At 40.9% G+C, this 15970-nt stretch overlaps 1 protein-coding gene across 3 annotated transcripts in view; it reads right to left on the bottom strand.

Moving 5' to 3' along the window:
- The window catches only part of Lama2 (laminin subunit alpha 2), a 563701-nt gene that overhangs the window by 132180 nt on the left and 415551 nt on the right, over positions 1 to 15970 (bottom strand). For all 3 annotated transcript variants that reach the window (XM_033763224.1, XM_033763225.1, XM_033763226.1), the window contains 3 exons: positions 14470 to 14663; positions 4119 to 4261; positions 279 to 377 (listed from right to left, as the gene is read on the bottom strand). In XM_033763224.1, the coding sequence (XP_033619115.1) occupies positions 279 to 377; positions 4119 to 4261; positions 14470 to 14663 (436 nt within the window). The remainder of the gene's footprint in view (positions 1 to 278; positions 378 to 4118; positions 4262 to 14469; positions 14664 to 15970) is intronic.

Here is a 15970-nt window from a genome sequence, read left to right as displayed (position 1 = left end):
GAAGGGGCACGCGCGACCCCTTTCACTTGGTACTTCCCAAGTACACCAACTTGGTTTATGGTTTTTTTGGGGGTGGGTGGGAAGAGGCCGGTACCTGATTCTGAGATGTGTAGCTGAAGTAGCAAATCATAATATACCCCTTCCACACACCAAATGGGAAATTATACAGAGCAAGGGTTATATCTCAGAATTTTGAAGTCATTGTTCTTAATTTCCACAGAAACCAAAGTCTTAGGCTATAGCTGCTTTCAGGAAGAGTCGTGATTTTTCTGACTTACCCTGGTCAGAAGCTCATTCATTTCTGTCACCAGTGTGTTCAGATTGTCCTCTGCCAGATGAATGAGCTTCTCTGGGGCCCGCTGAGGGGAGAGTAGGTGCTGAAAAAGAGTTCACCCATAAGCATTTTGCCCAATAACGTTGCAGTGACCACAGGGTTGAGCAGAGCACATTTTTCCTATGTACACAAAGATCTTAGAATTTTTACCTTCAGGAAAGAGAAAAACTTTCAAGTAAGTGCTTATACACTGAGTCTTATTCCAAATACTCAGGCTAATAGTAAAAATTGCAGTAATTTATTGAGAAATTACTATGTGCTAGGCTTGTTCCTTTCTTTTTTCTTTTCTTTTCTTTTCCCCCCACTTAATTCTTACTAGATCCCTTGGAGGTAAATGCCATTCTGATTTCGTGGACGAGCAAAACGTGACTACAAGAGAGTTCAACATTTACACACGATCATTCAGCCAGTAATGGGCAGAGGTTAAGGCTCTTATTCCAGACAACAGCAATGCAGTTTATAAGGAAGAGAGAATAACAGCCCCACACGGGGATCCAGCTAAGTGCTAACTGGCTTGGCCTCACGATGGCAGGAGCTGGTCTGGTGTCCAGCTGAGCTGTGTTCTCCTACTGAATAGAAGCCAACTCAGGTGGCACTCATGTTAGAGAGGATTATTCCATGGTAGTGATGGAGAAAAAGAATATCAAACTACGCTGTAATCTTGTCTAAGCACAGACATCACCATATCTTGAGTAAACCACAAAAGTCCCTGGCTAATAGGAGTGACTAGGGCCTCTTTGATTATCATGGCTTTAGCCCCTTTTCCTAGATAAGATTCTTTAACCTACTTAATTGCAGAATCACACCTTCATACTAATTGTACACAATGCAGCACAGAACTCCTGTGTCTTGGAACCTTCCCCCTAACTGACTAGCAGACACCCAGGTCCTCTGTTTTTCCTCATAGCCTCTCCTTGAGACACCCCACCACTCGCTGTGGCTGCAGTGAGTTAATAAATCCAACTTTGCTCCTCTCCACGTGTGCTCTTGGGGGTCTTTGGCCGGAATCTGGGAAATGGACATAGTAAAAGAAACTGAATGAGCAGGTTAAATAATCAGCTTCAACTTTGAAAATTACCAAAATGGAATCTTAAACATCAACATGATAGATGAACTATGGGGTGGGAAGGAAACACAGAGTCGAGAGAGATTGGAATTTAAGGGTAATCCAGGTCACCCTGATCCACCCCAAGACAAAGCACAGTGGGTTATTGAAGCCCTGGGTGTAGATGTCCATGATTTGTTCATGATTCTTTCAGAGTCCCTTACTTAGTACTTCATCATCCATTGCTTACGCATTATTTAAAAGTCTAACTGAAATGTTAGCATTTCTTATTTATTTTCTTTGTATGACCTTTTCGTATGTGGAAAATAACTGGTCAGCACCTCTTTTGTGAGAACTGTCTACCTCTGTGAACGTGGGGGCTCCAATGTAGACTCAGGTTACTCTGGCTTTCAAGCTTTTCCTTGGTATCACCCTGGCCCACTCTGCTCTCCACCTTTATCTTTCTCCAGCAGGTGTGACTTCCGTGTCTGCCAGACAGCTCCATTCATACGCCTGCCTCCCAGGCATGATTCAATGGCAAGAGTGTGCATGGGCAGAGGGTCAGGAAAAGCCTCCTGGGTCTGCCTGGGGAAGGCAGTTGCTCTTTAGTGTTTGCAAAGACAGCTGCATTGTTCAAATGCTGCCTCTGCACTTGGTAGCCATGTAACCTTGCGCCTCTTGAAAAACTCCTGTACCTCGGAGTTGTTACCTAGAAAACATGGCAGCACAGTTCTTGCATCTTGGCTCAGGCCGCTGTAACAAGAGCACTACAGACAGCGTGCCTGGAATGGTCATAGTTCTGGAGGCTGGAAGCTAAGATCAAGGTGCTCACCAGTTTGGGTCCTGGTGAGCCTCTGCCCAAGGCTGTCTTCCTCCTGTGTCCTCAACCGGCAGACAGAGAGAAAGAGGGCTGTCTTTCCACTCTTATGAGGCCACTTTTCCCGTCATCAGGGCTTCACCTTCAGGCCCCAGTCTAACACGGATTACTTCTCCAAAGCCCTCACATTGTGGGTTCGGGTTTCCTGTGAGTAGGGAATGTCTGAGTCCCTCCCAAATTCCTCTGCTGAAACACCAACCACTGGGGTGATGGTGTGAGGAAGTGTTAGGTCATGAGAACAAGGGTGGACTCCTTCCTTTCTAGAAGATACCCTAGGGCAGTTCTAGAGAGCTGACTGTTTGCTTTTCCCATGAGAAACAACAAGCAGGTACCACCTGTGAGGAATGGCCAGACACAGAATCCGCCTTGAACTTCCCAGTCGCTAGAACTGCAAAAAATAAATTTGTTTCCTATAAGGCACCCAGTCTATGGCAATCTCTTTTAACAACCTAGACACACTAAGGGTTTTAGCATATGAACTTCGAGGGGACACAGACAATCAGCCCATGACAGACTCTCTTCGTACTTCTTGGAGATTCTCAATGAGTTATGCACATAATCCATGCAAGACTTTAGTTGATTGCTTGGCTTTGCAATTAATATCAGTAGTCATTCTTGCTATAGTCATTAGTTTCTTTTTTTGGAAAACAGGGATAACAATAAGGCTATAGTCAGGATTAAAGAATCTATTTCCTGGATGACTATCTGGTATTGGCAGAGGAAGAGATTTTAGATTTCTTCTTCCCGCTCTCGTTAGTGGTTCCTCCCTTAGTTGCTCTGAACTTACTAATTCTTAAAGCTTTGTACTTTACTGCAAATCTTTATAAAGCACATAGTAATTATGTGTTTTGCTAATTGCTTAATTATTGTTTAGTGATTTTTCTTAATCACGTAGAATTTAAGCTTCCTGAGGGTAGTGACAATATAGGAGTCAAGATCCTGCTAGAGAGCAAAGTGCAACCTTAGAGTACGCTGTGACTTTTCTACAGATGCTCTGATAGCGTGCAATTACTCACCTCTCATCTTTTAAAAACAACCCCAACTTCTTTAATGTTTCTTCCTACCCCTTTCGCCACCAAAAGCTTTAAAGATTCTTTAGTGCTTCTCACACTGGGGCATGTGGGTGTGCTCTCTAGTTCTCCAGAATAAAAATTTCATCTTGGGCTTTTCCTTTGACAATAACCTTCAGAGTTAACGTAAGCATCTGTGGGTCCGAGGGAAGACACTGGAGACTCGGTCGCCGTGCCTGCTCTCAGGGCCCACAGGAGAGTGGGTGCTCGAGCATGTGACAAATTGAGCCCTGAAGTCACCTGCATCTGTCAAGTGATGCCAAGTGTCATTTTGGGACACCTTGCGAGGGGCTCTCCAGTTCAACTGAGGAAGGGAGGAGAACTGAGTCACCTTCGGAGGACAGAACTCACGTAGAAGTAGTTAATGTTATGTTCTTGCTGCAAGAAACAATTTACTTTTGGCAAAATCATGTTACCTTAGACTGTTTTTAATTTGAATTTTATCTATTTTGTAGGTTTTTGTAAGGATAAATTTGTTTTGATTTTATGGAGCTATAAGTATAAGGAGTACATACCTGATTTTATGTTTGTACATTTTAAAGTCACATAATAAAACTAATTTAGGCCTAATGGTGGGGGATGCATGAGACTCTTGCCCTTTATCAACAGTCTGTACATTATAGTGCTCAAGTTTGAAAAACAATGTATTTGAAAGTCTCTGGACATCACCAACAGCTGCGTCCCTCTATCTGGGCGCATGGAGAAAGCAGCTGCCAATGATGGCCAATCAACACAGCTAGGGAAGCTTCTATCGTTTAGGCCTTGGCTCTCGCCATTGCTGAAGCAACCTACCTTTAGCTCCTGCGTCGTATTTTCCAGACCATACAGGATTTTGTATGGCGCAGGCAGAGGGCCAGTGAGGTTGATTCTCATGGTCATCTGCTCCAGGTGAGCAAGACTTCCGAGAAGAAGGCCAGTACATTCATCTCCGCAAACTGTGAAACCAAACCGGCAGAGAATATTTACTTCTGCCACCCCAGCCAGATGTTCAAAGGCTTCAGCTATGAAATAGTTTATGGGCTAAGCATAATTCCGTGAAAGACAAGGCTACTCATCTCAGATAATTAATGCTATTGAATGGATGACATGTGGAAAAGATGAAACCATCAAATAAGAGATATGACTGTCACCCAGAGCCTGAAATACAGAGGATGATTCAATAGAAACACCAAAGAGAAGGAATCAATTGATTCTGGGGGAAAAAAAGACGCTCAATTGCAAAAGCAGTAAAGGAGAGGGGAAGCACAAAATAGCAAAGTAAAACTATTTCCATTTTAGCCAAATGGTTCCTTTAGCTTTTATCACTCACAATTCAGTGCAACTACAAATCCTAACCCTGAAAATTATCCTGTTCCTGTATCATAGATAAACAACTGCTAAGGCTCAGGAGAGTTTTGTTTTGTTTATATGTAGCCGAGATGCTACTTAAAACAAGTATTGCACCTCTGATCATTTCAGTAATTAGAAAGAGGAACCATGCAAGTTTGATAGTGCTGGAGAGGGACGGGGAGAGAGAAAAATGCATTGTCTCATTATAAAATGCATCTCAGAAAACAGTGTGATTTCTATGCTTAACACTGATTCTTTGGAGGGAATAAAAAAAGTATAGATGTAATTTACTTGGCAATTTTTGGTTTTGTGTTGTGGAGTAATGAAGTGAGATTTCCCACCAAAGGAGCACGTGTGGCTCTATCTGTCACATGCGTGAATGCATGCACAGGGTTACAGTTTCTGTCTTTACTGTGCAGAGAGAGAGATATCAAAACCATGAAGGCCTTAGAAGAGAGGAAAACACATAACCTGGCCAACACTGAGGTCTGGAGCAGCATTGGACCATGCCCAAAACTGGCAAGAATTCAATTCCTTCCCTAAATAGCACCTCCCCTCCCCCCAGTGGCTTAATGGAGAGAAAACCATTAAGAGAAGCTTGTAAACAAAGAGAATAGTACAGAGGGTGATTTTTGGATAGGGCAGCAGTTAGAGGTGAGTTACAATGTCCTTTCCCAGGGATTAAACTGCCCTAGCAGGGCTCTTAATAAATCAGCTCCTCCCAGGCGACACCGGCGGCCCTGGAGAATCACCTGCAGGGCTTTGCATGTCCTCAAGGCTTTACAAGCTGAGCAAAACAGAGCAGTGGGGTGGGAGCACAGGTCTGGAACTACAGCTGTGAGTCTTACTCTTCTGACCAGAGCCGTAAGTAAAAGGAAGAGAGCACTGTGGTCCATCCCTTGTGCAGGGCAAGTTCCAACAGACTAATCTACAAGAAACGACTGCAGAAAACACAGCAAGGGGCACAATTAACGACCAAATTGACCATGTCTAAACCTAAGATCTGCAGGCTGCCTTTTTACCTACACTGGGCCTCAGAATCACCCGAAGGACTTCCTGAAACACACAGGACTGGGCCACGCACCAGGTTTCTGTCTCACGAGGTGATGGAATTCCCCAGCTTCTGATCCTCAGCCTGAGAATATGTTTTCCCAACAATTTCCCCAGTGCGGTCGATACAGCTCCTCTGTGTACCACGCTGTGAGCACCAACCAGGGCGGTAGTCTTGGTGCAGCCCGGGACACCCAGCCCAGATGTGTGCAGTCCTGGGCTGTGCCCAGATCTTGTAAATCAGTCTGCCCCAGAGAAAGGTTCCACGTGACAGATGCACGAGAAAGTGTGGACAAGCCTGGTGGAGATCAGCGAATCCCAACTTTGGCTGCACATGGAATCACACAGGAATCTGTAAAACACAGGCACCTGGGCCGTTACCCTCCCCTTCTCTGGAGACGCGTGTTTGCTGTGCCTGTGGTAAGATCCAGGCATCTGTGCATATTTTAAAAAGACTCCAGATGATGGATTCTGTCTTGCAGCCAGGGTTTAGGACTACTGGGCAAAAAATAAGTGGTGCAGATGCTCAGGGCTAAGGAGAGGAAGGATTCAGAGGAGGTCACTTTGCATGCTGTCTTCTCTACCCAGGACTGTTAATCTTCATCCACCTGGCTCCTGGGTGTTCAGGTCAAGGGTTCAAGTGTGACTTCCTCAGAGAAGGCCTCGATGGCTCTGAAGTCACCGTCACTTGAACTACTCACCAGTCACTCCTGCACCCCCTTGTTTTATTGTATTTTATTTAGTTAGTTAGTTTGGTACTGGGAATTAAACTCAGAACCTTGCATTTGCAAGACAGGCGCTGGAACCACTGAGCTAAATCCCCGGCCCCCTTGTTTTATTATATTAATGCTCATACATACAATGGCTGCCATATTTCATCGCTTACATATTTATAGATCATTTTTTCCTTACTCAAAAAAGATCTAAAACATCTTGATCACAGTGCCTAGGAAACTGTTTTGAACACAGCCAACATTCAATAAATATTTGTATAGTCATAATTGTGTCAAAGAAGAACAAGAAAATATTTTGGACTAACAATGGCAAAGCTCAGTATCTGAGGATGGCATGAACTCAAGTTCCTGAGATGGAGAGAAGGCTGGGGAAGATACTGGTCAAACAGGAAATATCTGAATGTAAGTAGGGTAAAGGGTAAATAGTCCTATCAGCTGATAGCCAGGGAATGATCTGAAGAAAGAGGCTTGTGCTGATGTCTTCAGAGGGTATCATTCTTCAGGGTTAACCCAGAAAGAGGTACTGGAATGGAGGGAGGGGAAAGAAGAAAGCAAGCACCAAACATTACCAGGGAAGACATCACGCCTGCAGGTTGTTGACCAGATCAAAGAACAGTCATTGCTGGGGATGATTAAAAATAGTTACAACTTCTTTGCTGCTACTCCCTGTAAGACATAAATTCTACTTCCTTTCTCCCCAAATATGGGTTGGCTTTTTAACAGTGACAGAGGGACATTTTTTGACATCTAAGCATCAGCCTCAAGGGTTTTATAGCTTTTGCTTCCATACATCTGGAACTTTGCTTCTGGAGCACATTCCTAGGTCAGCCTCTTTGAGAGAGAGGTAATATGGCAGAAGGAGGGGCTGGCTAGCTGGCCACCAGCTGAGTGTCTACTGAGTGAATGGGGCCATCCTGTGACTGACTCTGCCCAATATGCTGACCTCCAGAATGATGAAGATATCCTGTACATAGCTATCACTGTGAATTCTGGAGTGACAACACAGATGACAGATATTCTTCCCAATGATTTTGAATGATTTTGAGTGTGGTTCCAAGTCTGAGACTCTCAACTTGCAATTCATAGGTTAAATGCAAGTATTTGTACAAATATAAAGTTCCTTTATCACTGAGCCTAAGCAAGTTCCATTTGACTTTAGTGAACTTGTATTATTGGAAGATGTTCTCAGAATATAAGCAAATAACTTGTTCTTTTATTTTTCAATTTCAAGATCCTAATTGTCTAATTATATGATATCTCATCATGCTTTCTAAGGTGGTCTGTTCTTGAGGAACCCTTTGGTAGCCTCTTCTCTAATTGAGAAATAATGTACAACTTATTTCCAAGATGACTTTGAGTCAGGTTGTTGATAATAATATGGATGGTTCCAGAAATACGCACAGCTTTCTCAGTTTTTACTTCATGCAAGAATGAACTAGTGAGTGGAATGCAGAACTAGAGCTGATTTACTGTGATCTACTGCCGAGTAAATTGCTGAGTTGAAATGCCAAGAGCCATGATGAATACTGATTTTGCTCTCATCTATTCTACCCCCTGCCCATCTGTTTTGGTTCCTCATCTTCAGTTGTTGAAATGAAAATGTATTTAATTGCTCTTTCAAGGGCTCATACATTTCATTTTATGTCTCTGTGTCCAAAGGTCTATTATTATCTCGTGTCTTATAGTCTCTGTATTTGCTTTTGAGAAACAAAATTGAAGCAAATTTCCATAAGTGAAAGGTAAGTTTTATAATATGCTCCAAGTAATATACTAACATCTGTCTGAATGGGTCAGAAAGACTTATGGATATGACAGCCATGGGATTTTTTTCAAAGCTTTCATACAAGCCCGGCTCATGAAGTTATAAGGTGAACACACAGGAGCATTGTGCCCTTTACATAACAGAGTGCTATTTTATTCTGACACAAAATATTTTACTTAAGCCACGAGCAACTTTTATTTGCCCTCTGGTCTAAAATGTTGGACAACAGATATTGGAAATGGGATGCAAATGAAAAACAATGTGTGTTCATGATGACAGGAAGATCTGAAGAGCATACAGAGATGCAGAATATTCACATATTGTAAACAACTGGTCCTTTGATAAGGGTGCCCTATAGATTAACACCTATCACATAATCAGGGCCCCAAATAACCTCTCCAAACCATTCTCCTAAATCAGCAATAGAGATAAGGTTATAAAGTAAGATCCTGCCTACAATGCACAAGTGCAAAAGCAAATACTTCAAGACTATGATGATATTTTACATGACTAAATGTTTCCGAGGCTTTGCCTATAAAAGTGTCAGGATAAATTTGCGTCTAATATTAACAAATGCGGTACTAAATTCAGATCGTTATAGCTGAGCACATGTAAGGGACAAATCATGCAGCCAGTATTACAGATCTTCCTGTTTGCAATTAGTACAAAATATTGCATTTCTACTAGGGTCCTCCATGCATAATAATTACAGGCTTACCGTCACAAAAATTCTCAAACTTCCTTCAAACCAACAAAGCTGGAGCTTAAATGAGTACACTGAACACTTTGAAAAGGCCAAATCTCTTTACCCATCTTAGGTAAAGATATATAAATTATCTACTCTAATCAACTAGAGATAAAGGAGTAAACAAACATTTTTAGCAAAAGATAAAAGTTTGTATTTTCAATTAATATTTTGGATGAATACCATCAATATTTCTCTAGCGCTAGAGTTAATATTTCTCTTTCCCTGGATCTAGTCAAGAAGAAACTTTTAGATCAGCATATTTTTAGAGATTATTCAAATAGATTCAGTTAGTCTATATTATTTATAAAGACAATATATAAAATTTTGATTTCAGACTGTATAAGAAGGTTTTAAATCCTTCCTTCCTTCCTTCCTTTCTTTCTTTTTTTTGGCTTTTGAGACAGGGTCTCACTATGTAGTTGAGACTGACCGATAACTCACTATGTAGCCCAGGCTGGTCTCGAACTCGCAGCGATCCTCCTGCCTCAGCTGGGATTATAGGTATGCGCCACCTTCTTTGACTAGAGGGAAAGGTATTCTACAGGCTTTACCTCAGGCTGGGAAATGCGTTCATGTATTGAGTTCTGAAACATATATATATGATATATAATGCATATGATATATACATAAAGTGCTTGAATTAAATAGATTCCATATATAAAATATGCAAAACAGTTCAATATAGTTCAAAGATGATGTAGCTTTTCAAAACCAAATGGAAATTTTTAAATTTTGATGATCTACAAAAAATAACGAGACAAAAGCTTTTGTTTGTACCAATATGCAGTACATGGCAGGCAGTGTAATGTGTTTTGCCATCAGTACCTTACCAAATGTTCACAGCAATTCTATGAGGTTAGTACTATTAATAGCCTCATTTTCTAGATGAGAAGCCTGTCACAATTAAAGTGTTTATGAACCTATAACTAACGCACACAGTGAATTTAAAGGAAAGAGAAATAGAAGGTCATCATAAAAGTAGTTTTCAGCAAGTTAAAATAATTTAGAATTAGAGATAATTACATAAAACTGGAATTCAGCCTAACACTTCATCAGAGACTGATAAGCAGCACAGAACATCATGGCTTTGAAAAAAATGGTCACAATGTAGCAGTGATGACAATTATAGCTGGAAGATAATGAGCATCGATTATGCTGAGACACTTCCTATACATATATGTAGTATTTTACTCTCATGCTACAGATGATGAAATGAGGTTCAGAAAAATGAATCTAACCTATTGTCACACATGTTGTATTGGCTAAAATTCGAACCTATAGCTGCATCATCCCAGCAAGATTCCTTGCACGAAGATACTGTGTATTTTAAGGATGCCACAGAATAAAAGAGCATTTCATCATCTTCTAAGAATTCTAACTTAACCATCATATTGGTCTTTGAGGTTAATAAACATTTTGGGCATAGCCACTGAAAAAACCAAGTAGAGTTTAGTTTACTCTAAAAATAAAGCGTGATGCAAAGGCAATCACGATCAGCCTTCTCTGTGTGATAATTCAACTGTGCAGCGCCTCACTCGGCTAACAAAACAACTATTGCAATGTGAGATGAGAGCCACTGAGACAGATCTTCCACAGCTAGAAAATGATGCAGAGTCAGGGTGACAGCTGCTGTTTCACGTAATAGGAGCTGGCCCAGGAACAAGAGATGTAAGCACGTCCTGCTCATGGATCAGATGAGGAGAGGGGTGCAGAGCAGCGGGATGGAAGCTGCTCTAACAGACTGACGAGCGCCTAGATCTGAGACACCATGGCTCAGAGTTTGGGGAAGCTAGAGCAGATATACTGAGTAGAAACTTACTCGGGCAATAAGTGGGCGTAGAGATGGGGGCCTTTAGGGGGCTGGGATGGAGGAGCATAATGTGCAGGCATAGATTAATGGAGATGAATTTTTTTGTTTTCATCCTCCTTTAGAACAGAAAGTCTTATTTCTTTGCAGTGATAGCAATAGTCTATTATTTTGTTCCTGCTCATATTTACAGGAAACAACTGCCATTATTAATCATCCTCGATTATAATGGATCAACAATGTTCCAGTGACAATAAGGGCCTTTAGGTTATAGTGATGAGGTCCTTGGAGGCAGCTATTGAGAACAATAATCGTGACAGTGTCCCTGCAGGTCAGTACCAAGTATGCTTCCCTACTGCTTTCACAACATGGGCAACCAAAGCATCATCTTACCTATCATATTTTAAATAATAAGTGAATATCAATAATAAAAACTGATAAATCTCATACGGAGCCATTAAACAATAAATATCAATTTCATTTTTGTTGAATGCTACTTCAGACACTTTTTTGGAGCAACATCTTGTCAACAGTCACTAGTTTTAATTTTGTTTTGCTAGGAGAGTTTCGTGTTTTGCAAGGCCACTCATGACCTATCTTAAATATCAGACGAGCTGCTGTCCACGGACTCTGCCTCAAAAGAAAAGAGAACCTCAGCAGATCCAAGGCTTGTGTTTCATAACGCGAAATTTTACCACTAAACACACAATGACTGTCTTCACATTCTCAGATATCAGTAGGGCAGATGACTGTGGAAAGAACTCAAGGGATTTGTATAACTTAACCTACCAAGCAGAAATTCTGCTTTCAGATATCCTGAGATGCCCTACCAGAACTCTCCAACACGTGGAAGGGAGTACACAGTATACACGTGACCCAGATAATTTCTATTTTTTTTAAAAGCTATGAAATTAATCTAAACTCCAGGACAGTGGGTTATTTCTCCTGCAAAAAAGGAAAATCTCTGCTTGACAGTCTCTGATGTAAGCATCCATCATAAATACCATACTCTTTTAAAATTTGGAGGACTCTCATAATTAGCAGAAAATATAGTGGTACCTTGGTTCATGAAAGTAATTCTTTCCCAGATTCTGGTCACAAACTGAATTGGACAAGATCCAAGTCAAATTTTTCCATAAGATCAATGTTGAACCTAAACACTGAATTTAATTTGGAATATGATTTCATTTATATGCACTGTTTCATTTTGTACCTTTAACCCATTTCACCTTTATTCTCCACTGAGGTAAAGTGGATTCTACGCCCAGAAGAAATAAATGAATAAAAGATTGATTTCATTAATGTTGAATATACGAACTGCACCATGTTGACTTTCTGTATTCTGCACTGGAGGCCAGCCAAGAGATTAAGAAAATAAGATTCGCAAGACAAACTTTCCAAGATTTGCAAGTTCCAATCCCACCTCCACGGAAGAGTCACTGTGACCCTTCAGAAAGTGACTGGTGGTAACTTTCTGTCAGTAACGGCAATGTATGAGATAATCAGTTTGTAAAAAGGATTTATTTTAGCTCAGCTTTGTGAGTTGCAGCCATCCGTACACCTTCCAGCCCCTCATACGTGTCCTGGGGGCAAAGGCAGGAAGCACTGGAGGAAACAAATTGCCAAGGCCTCACCAAGGGCAAAGGAGAAGAGGAAGGGACAGGGTCACACCATCCTCTCTGAGTGCACATTCCTTAGGTCCCCGGTGATCTCACACATCCCTCAAAGCCCCACTTCTGTCCTCTCCCAGTATCACGCCTCTGGAACCAAGCTCGGGGACCTTCGTGTGGACTCTGCAGACAACAGCATAACGAGCCTCTACACATTATAATTATGAGCTGTTTAGAAAATGACTCTGCATAAAAAACATAATCTAACATTCTTCATGTAAGAATAAATCACCATTGTTTGTATTCTGGAAGAATATTAGAATTTCTAAGACACAGTAGGTGAATGCTACCCCAGCAGGTGCAAGCTCTTTTTCCCTTGGGACAAGAATGGTGCCAATGAACACTGGAGCGCTCCTGTAATTTTGGAAGTGGAGGATCGGCACTTTCATTACTATCACACGGGATGCGTGGCAATTAGAGAACCCCGTGACAGGAAGAAAGTGAGTTAAATTTTCCTATCACAAGAAACTTACTTAGAAGACAAACAAGGTATTGACCATCAACAGAGAAAGGAACTTGAAGCCATTGCTAATAGGCAGAATGCCACTTCTATTTTAAAGAAATGTTCAGAAGATGACTCCCTTACTTAACATTCCAAAGTTTTAATGTGCTATTGTTTAATTTTGTGTATGAAATTAAACATACTCTTTTTAAAGTTTACTTCCGGATATTGTATAAAATTGATGATTTATAATTTAGGGATTACTTAGGTTAATGTTTAGGAGTATCTCAATATTAATATTATCTAATTATTCATTTTCAGGTTAGTAATTTACTTGGAAAGAAATATTACAAAATGTATTTGGTAGTCTACTTCTTTATTATCAGTAAAATGTCGTTAAACCTGGAAAGAGTAAATATGTATATATCAATAACTGAATACGGTAATAAAGCTTATATTTAATCTCTTTAAAATTTAAAATAATTTTAAAATTAAAAAACAGTTTGCTATTGGGGATTGAACTCAGGACCTTGTGCTTGTGAGGCAGGCAGTGGAACCACTCAGCTAAATCTCCGGCCCCCACATTTATTTTTTACTTTAAGTGTAATACATTTTTATGAAAGAGAGTTAAAATATAAAGACAAAAGTTTAAAAATTTATCTTCCCAATCATATCCAGTCTTAACTTGTTGGCATATTTTGAAATCCAGGCTTAGCTTTTGAAGTAACTCTCAGAAAACCAGGGCACAGGCAAGCATTTTTCTAATTACAATTCTATTAATGTTTAGGCGAGCGTGAGAAGTTAACACTGACATGCACGCTTACATTCAAATAGGTACACGTTGAAATAAAATGTGCTTCCTTATAGAAAAGAATGTCAGAGTATAACACTGCTCCCCTTAAATTTATAAATACTCTGTTTTACATTCGAATTTATGTGAGATTTAAGAATCGTCTTTAACTACTGATTTCAATATGCTTCCACGATGGCACCACTGAACTGGAATGGAGAAACAGACAGAGATGGCAGAGAGAGAGAGGGAGGGAGGAAGAGAGAGAGGGAGAGAGGGAGAGAGGGAGGGAGAGAGGGAGAGACCCTTTATTTCGTATGTGAGTAAAAAAACTAAAGACGAGTTCATTGTGCCAGGTTCTGTATTTCAAGAGCAAGTTATAAAGCAACATGCCCATGGATTTCTGCAAAAGCTGGCGACAGAAGAGCCAGTTATAATTCAAAGCTTTACATGCCCATCCAGCTGATTGCAAATTCAGGAGGATTCTAAAAAATTTAATATACTCGGATCTTTAATCTGTCAAAAAGGCAAGGCCAACTCTAGGCAAAACTGCAAAGCCTGAGATGTACAAAACATAAAGTTTTCCTCCTGGAGCTTTGTTGCGGGCCTTCAAGGGACTGACTAAAGCATGCTGAGGATTTTCTCAGCTCTTCTTGGCTCAGCAGGATGGAGACGAAAGCAGCAGGTGAACGGCAGAGGGTGGAAAGTTAGCATCAGGAAGAGGGAAGAGTAGCACCAGCTATTGCAAACAGCCACGAAGTCAGTCAGTCGATCACACTGGAAAGGAGCTAAGCCAGTAACGGATACGTACAGACACACGCCGCGCCCTCGCGTGCATGGCCGGGCTGGCAGCCGTCACACTTGCGCCCTGTGGCTCCCGGGCGGCACATGCAGAGGCCTGAGACCGGGTCACAGGGTACCGGCAGCGAGCCGTAGGGATCACACTCACATTCTTGGCAGGAGCTTCCTGGGCTGCTCGGACTGCCGGCGTAGCCAGGGGCACACCTGCATTTAAACAGCGACAGAGTGAAGGAGGTTAGCACAAGTCATAGCTCTCAATGGTGTGTGCGTGCGTGTGTTTTGTTTTAAATGAAACAAAGCTGACACCAATAACCAAGAGCTTATAGATTACGGGGCCAGCAAACTTGTTCTGTAATAGACCAGGTAGTAAATTTATGCTTTACTAGCCAACAGGCAAAATCAGATTTATATTGTGAGAAAGAAAATTTCAAAGGTTTTGTTATTGCTGTTGCTGATGGATATAAAATAAAATAATTGAATAGAAATTGTTTTGTAGTGACAATTTACTAAAGTAAGGAAATTACCAACTGTATTCTTTGAAATATCAAATTTTACTTAGTTTCTGATTTAGTGGTCTTCATCATCGAATTATTTGTGAATGTTTACCTATAGCAACCCATGTAGATCCAGCTAAGGGTGAAATTTGGAAAAATCACTGGAAATGTTCTGCCTGTAGTTTGCCCACCATAGCTCCAGTTTTTAATCTTTTCTTAAAGTCTTTGAAAATTAGGAATGAATAAAATTATGTATGTCCTGGGCTTTTCTATATTTACACATTTTAGAGATCAAAATAACCAAACAATGTAACCACTAATTTTACTAACTGAGGGGAACAAAAGGCACAATCAATGGTGATACGCTACTGAAAAGGGAAGAAGGAAATGGAATTAATATGAGAAAATGAAAAATAATAGAAACAAAGTCTTTGTAGATTGGGAGAGAGGGAGGGATTAAAGGGAGGGCAGGGGAATGGGGAAAAATAAGAACCATGATGGATTATATAAAGGTGCAAATTTTCAACAACGCATGTCATTATATTGTATCCATTAAATGTACTGATACAATTAATTTAAAAAATAAGCTACTCAGATTTTCTATTTAATTTTATTCATCTTTCTTTTCTTTCTTCTCTCTCTCTCTCTCTCTCTCTCTCTCTCTCGTTTTTGTTTTTAACCACATCATCTTCAGGATGGATTTTGCATTATGTGCCTGGGAATGTGGGTTAATATTATGCAAATGCAATCTTTAACACCAACTTGAGACATCAGAATGGAAAACCCAACTGGGTGAGTTCCAACTGCAGCTCATTCCAACTCCTCCCTACCTAGGAGTCCTCACAGAAGTATATGCCACGTGCACACCACAGGCCACCACGGTACTGGAAGTTTGGAAAATGTGAGATGCTGGCAGGGCCCTGTGCTTCTGCTTGTCCCAGATGATGGGCTGCCTTGGCTCAGTTCTCAGAAGTAGTCTCTGTCCCCTCATTAGAGGGTCTCTGGCTGCACAGTAAA

The sequence above is a fragment of the Fukomys damarensis genome, unplaced genomic scaffold, assembly GCF_012274545.1.
Source record: "Fukomys damarensis isolate Sample0158 unplaced genomic scaffold, DMR_v1.0_HiC HiC_scaffold_14, whole genome shotgun sequence".
In the NCBI taxonomy this organism is placed as follows: domain Eukaryota; kingdom Metazoa; phylum Chordata; class Mammalia; order Rodentia; family Bathyergidae; genus Fukomys; species Fukomys damarensis.
The sequence above is the reverse complement of the archived record's forward strand: the minus strand, read 5'-3'. Positions and strand labels throughout refer to the sequence as shown.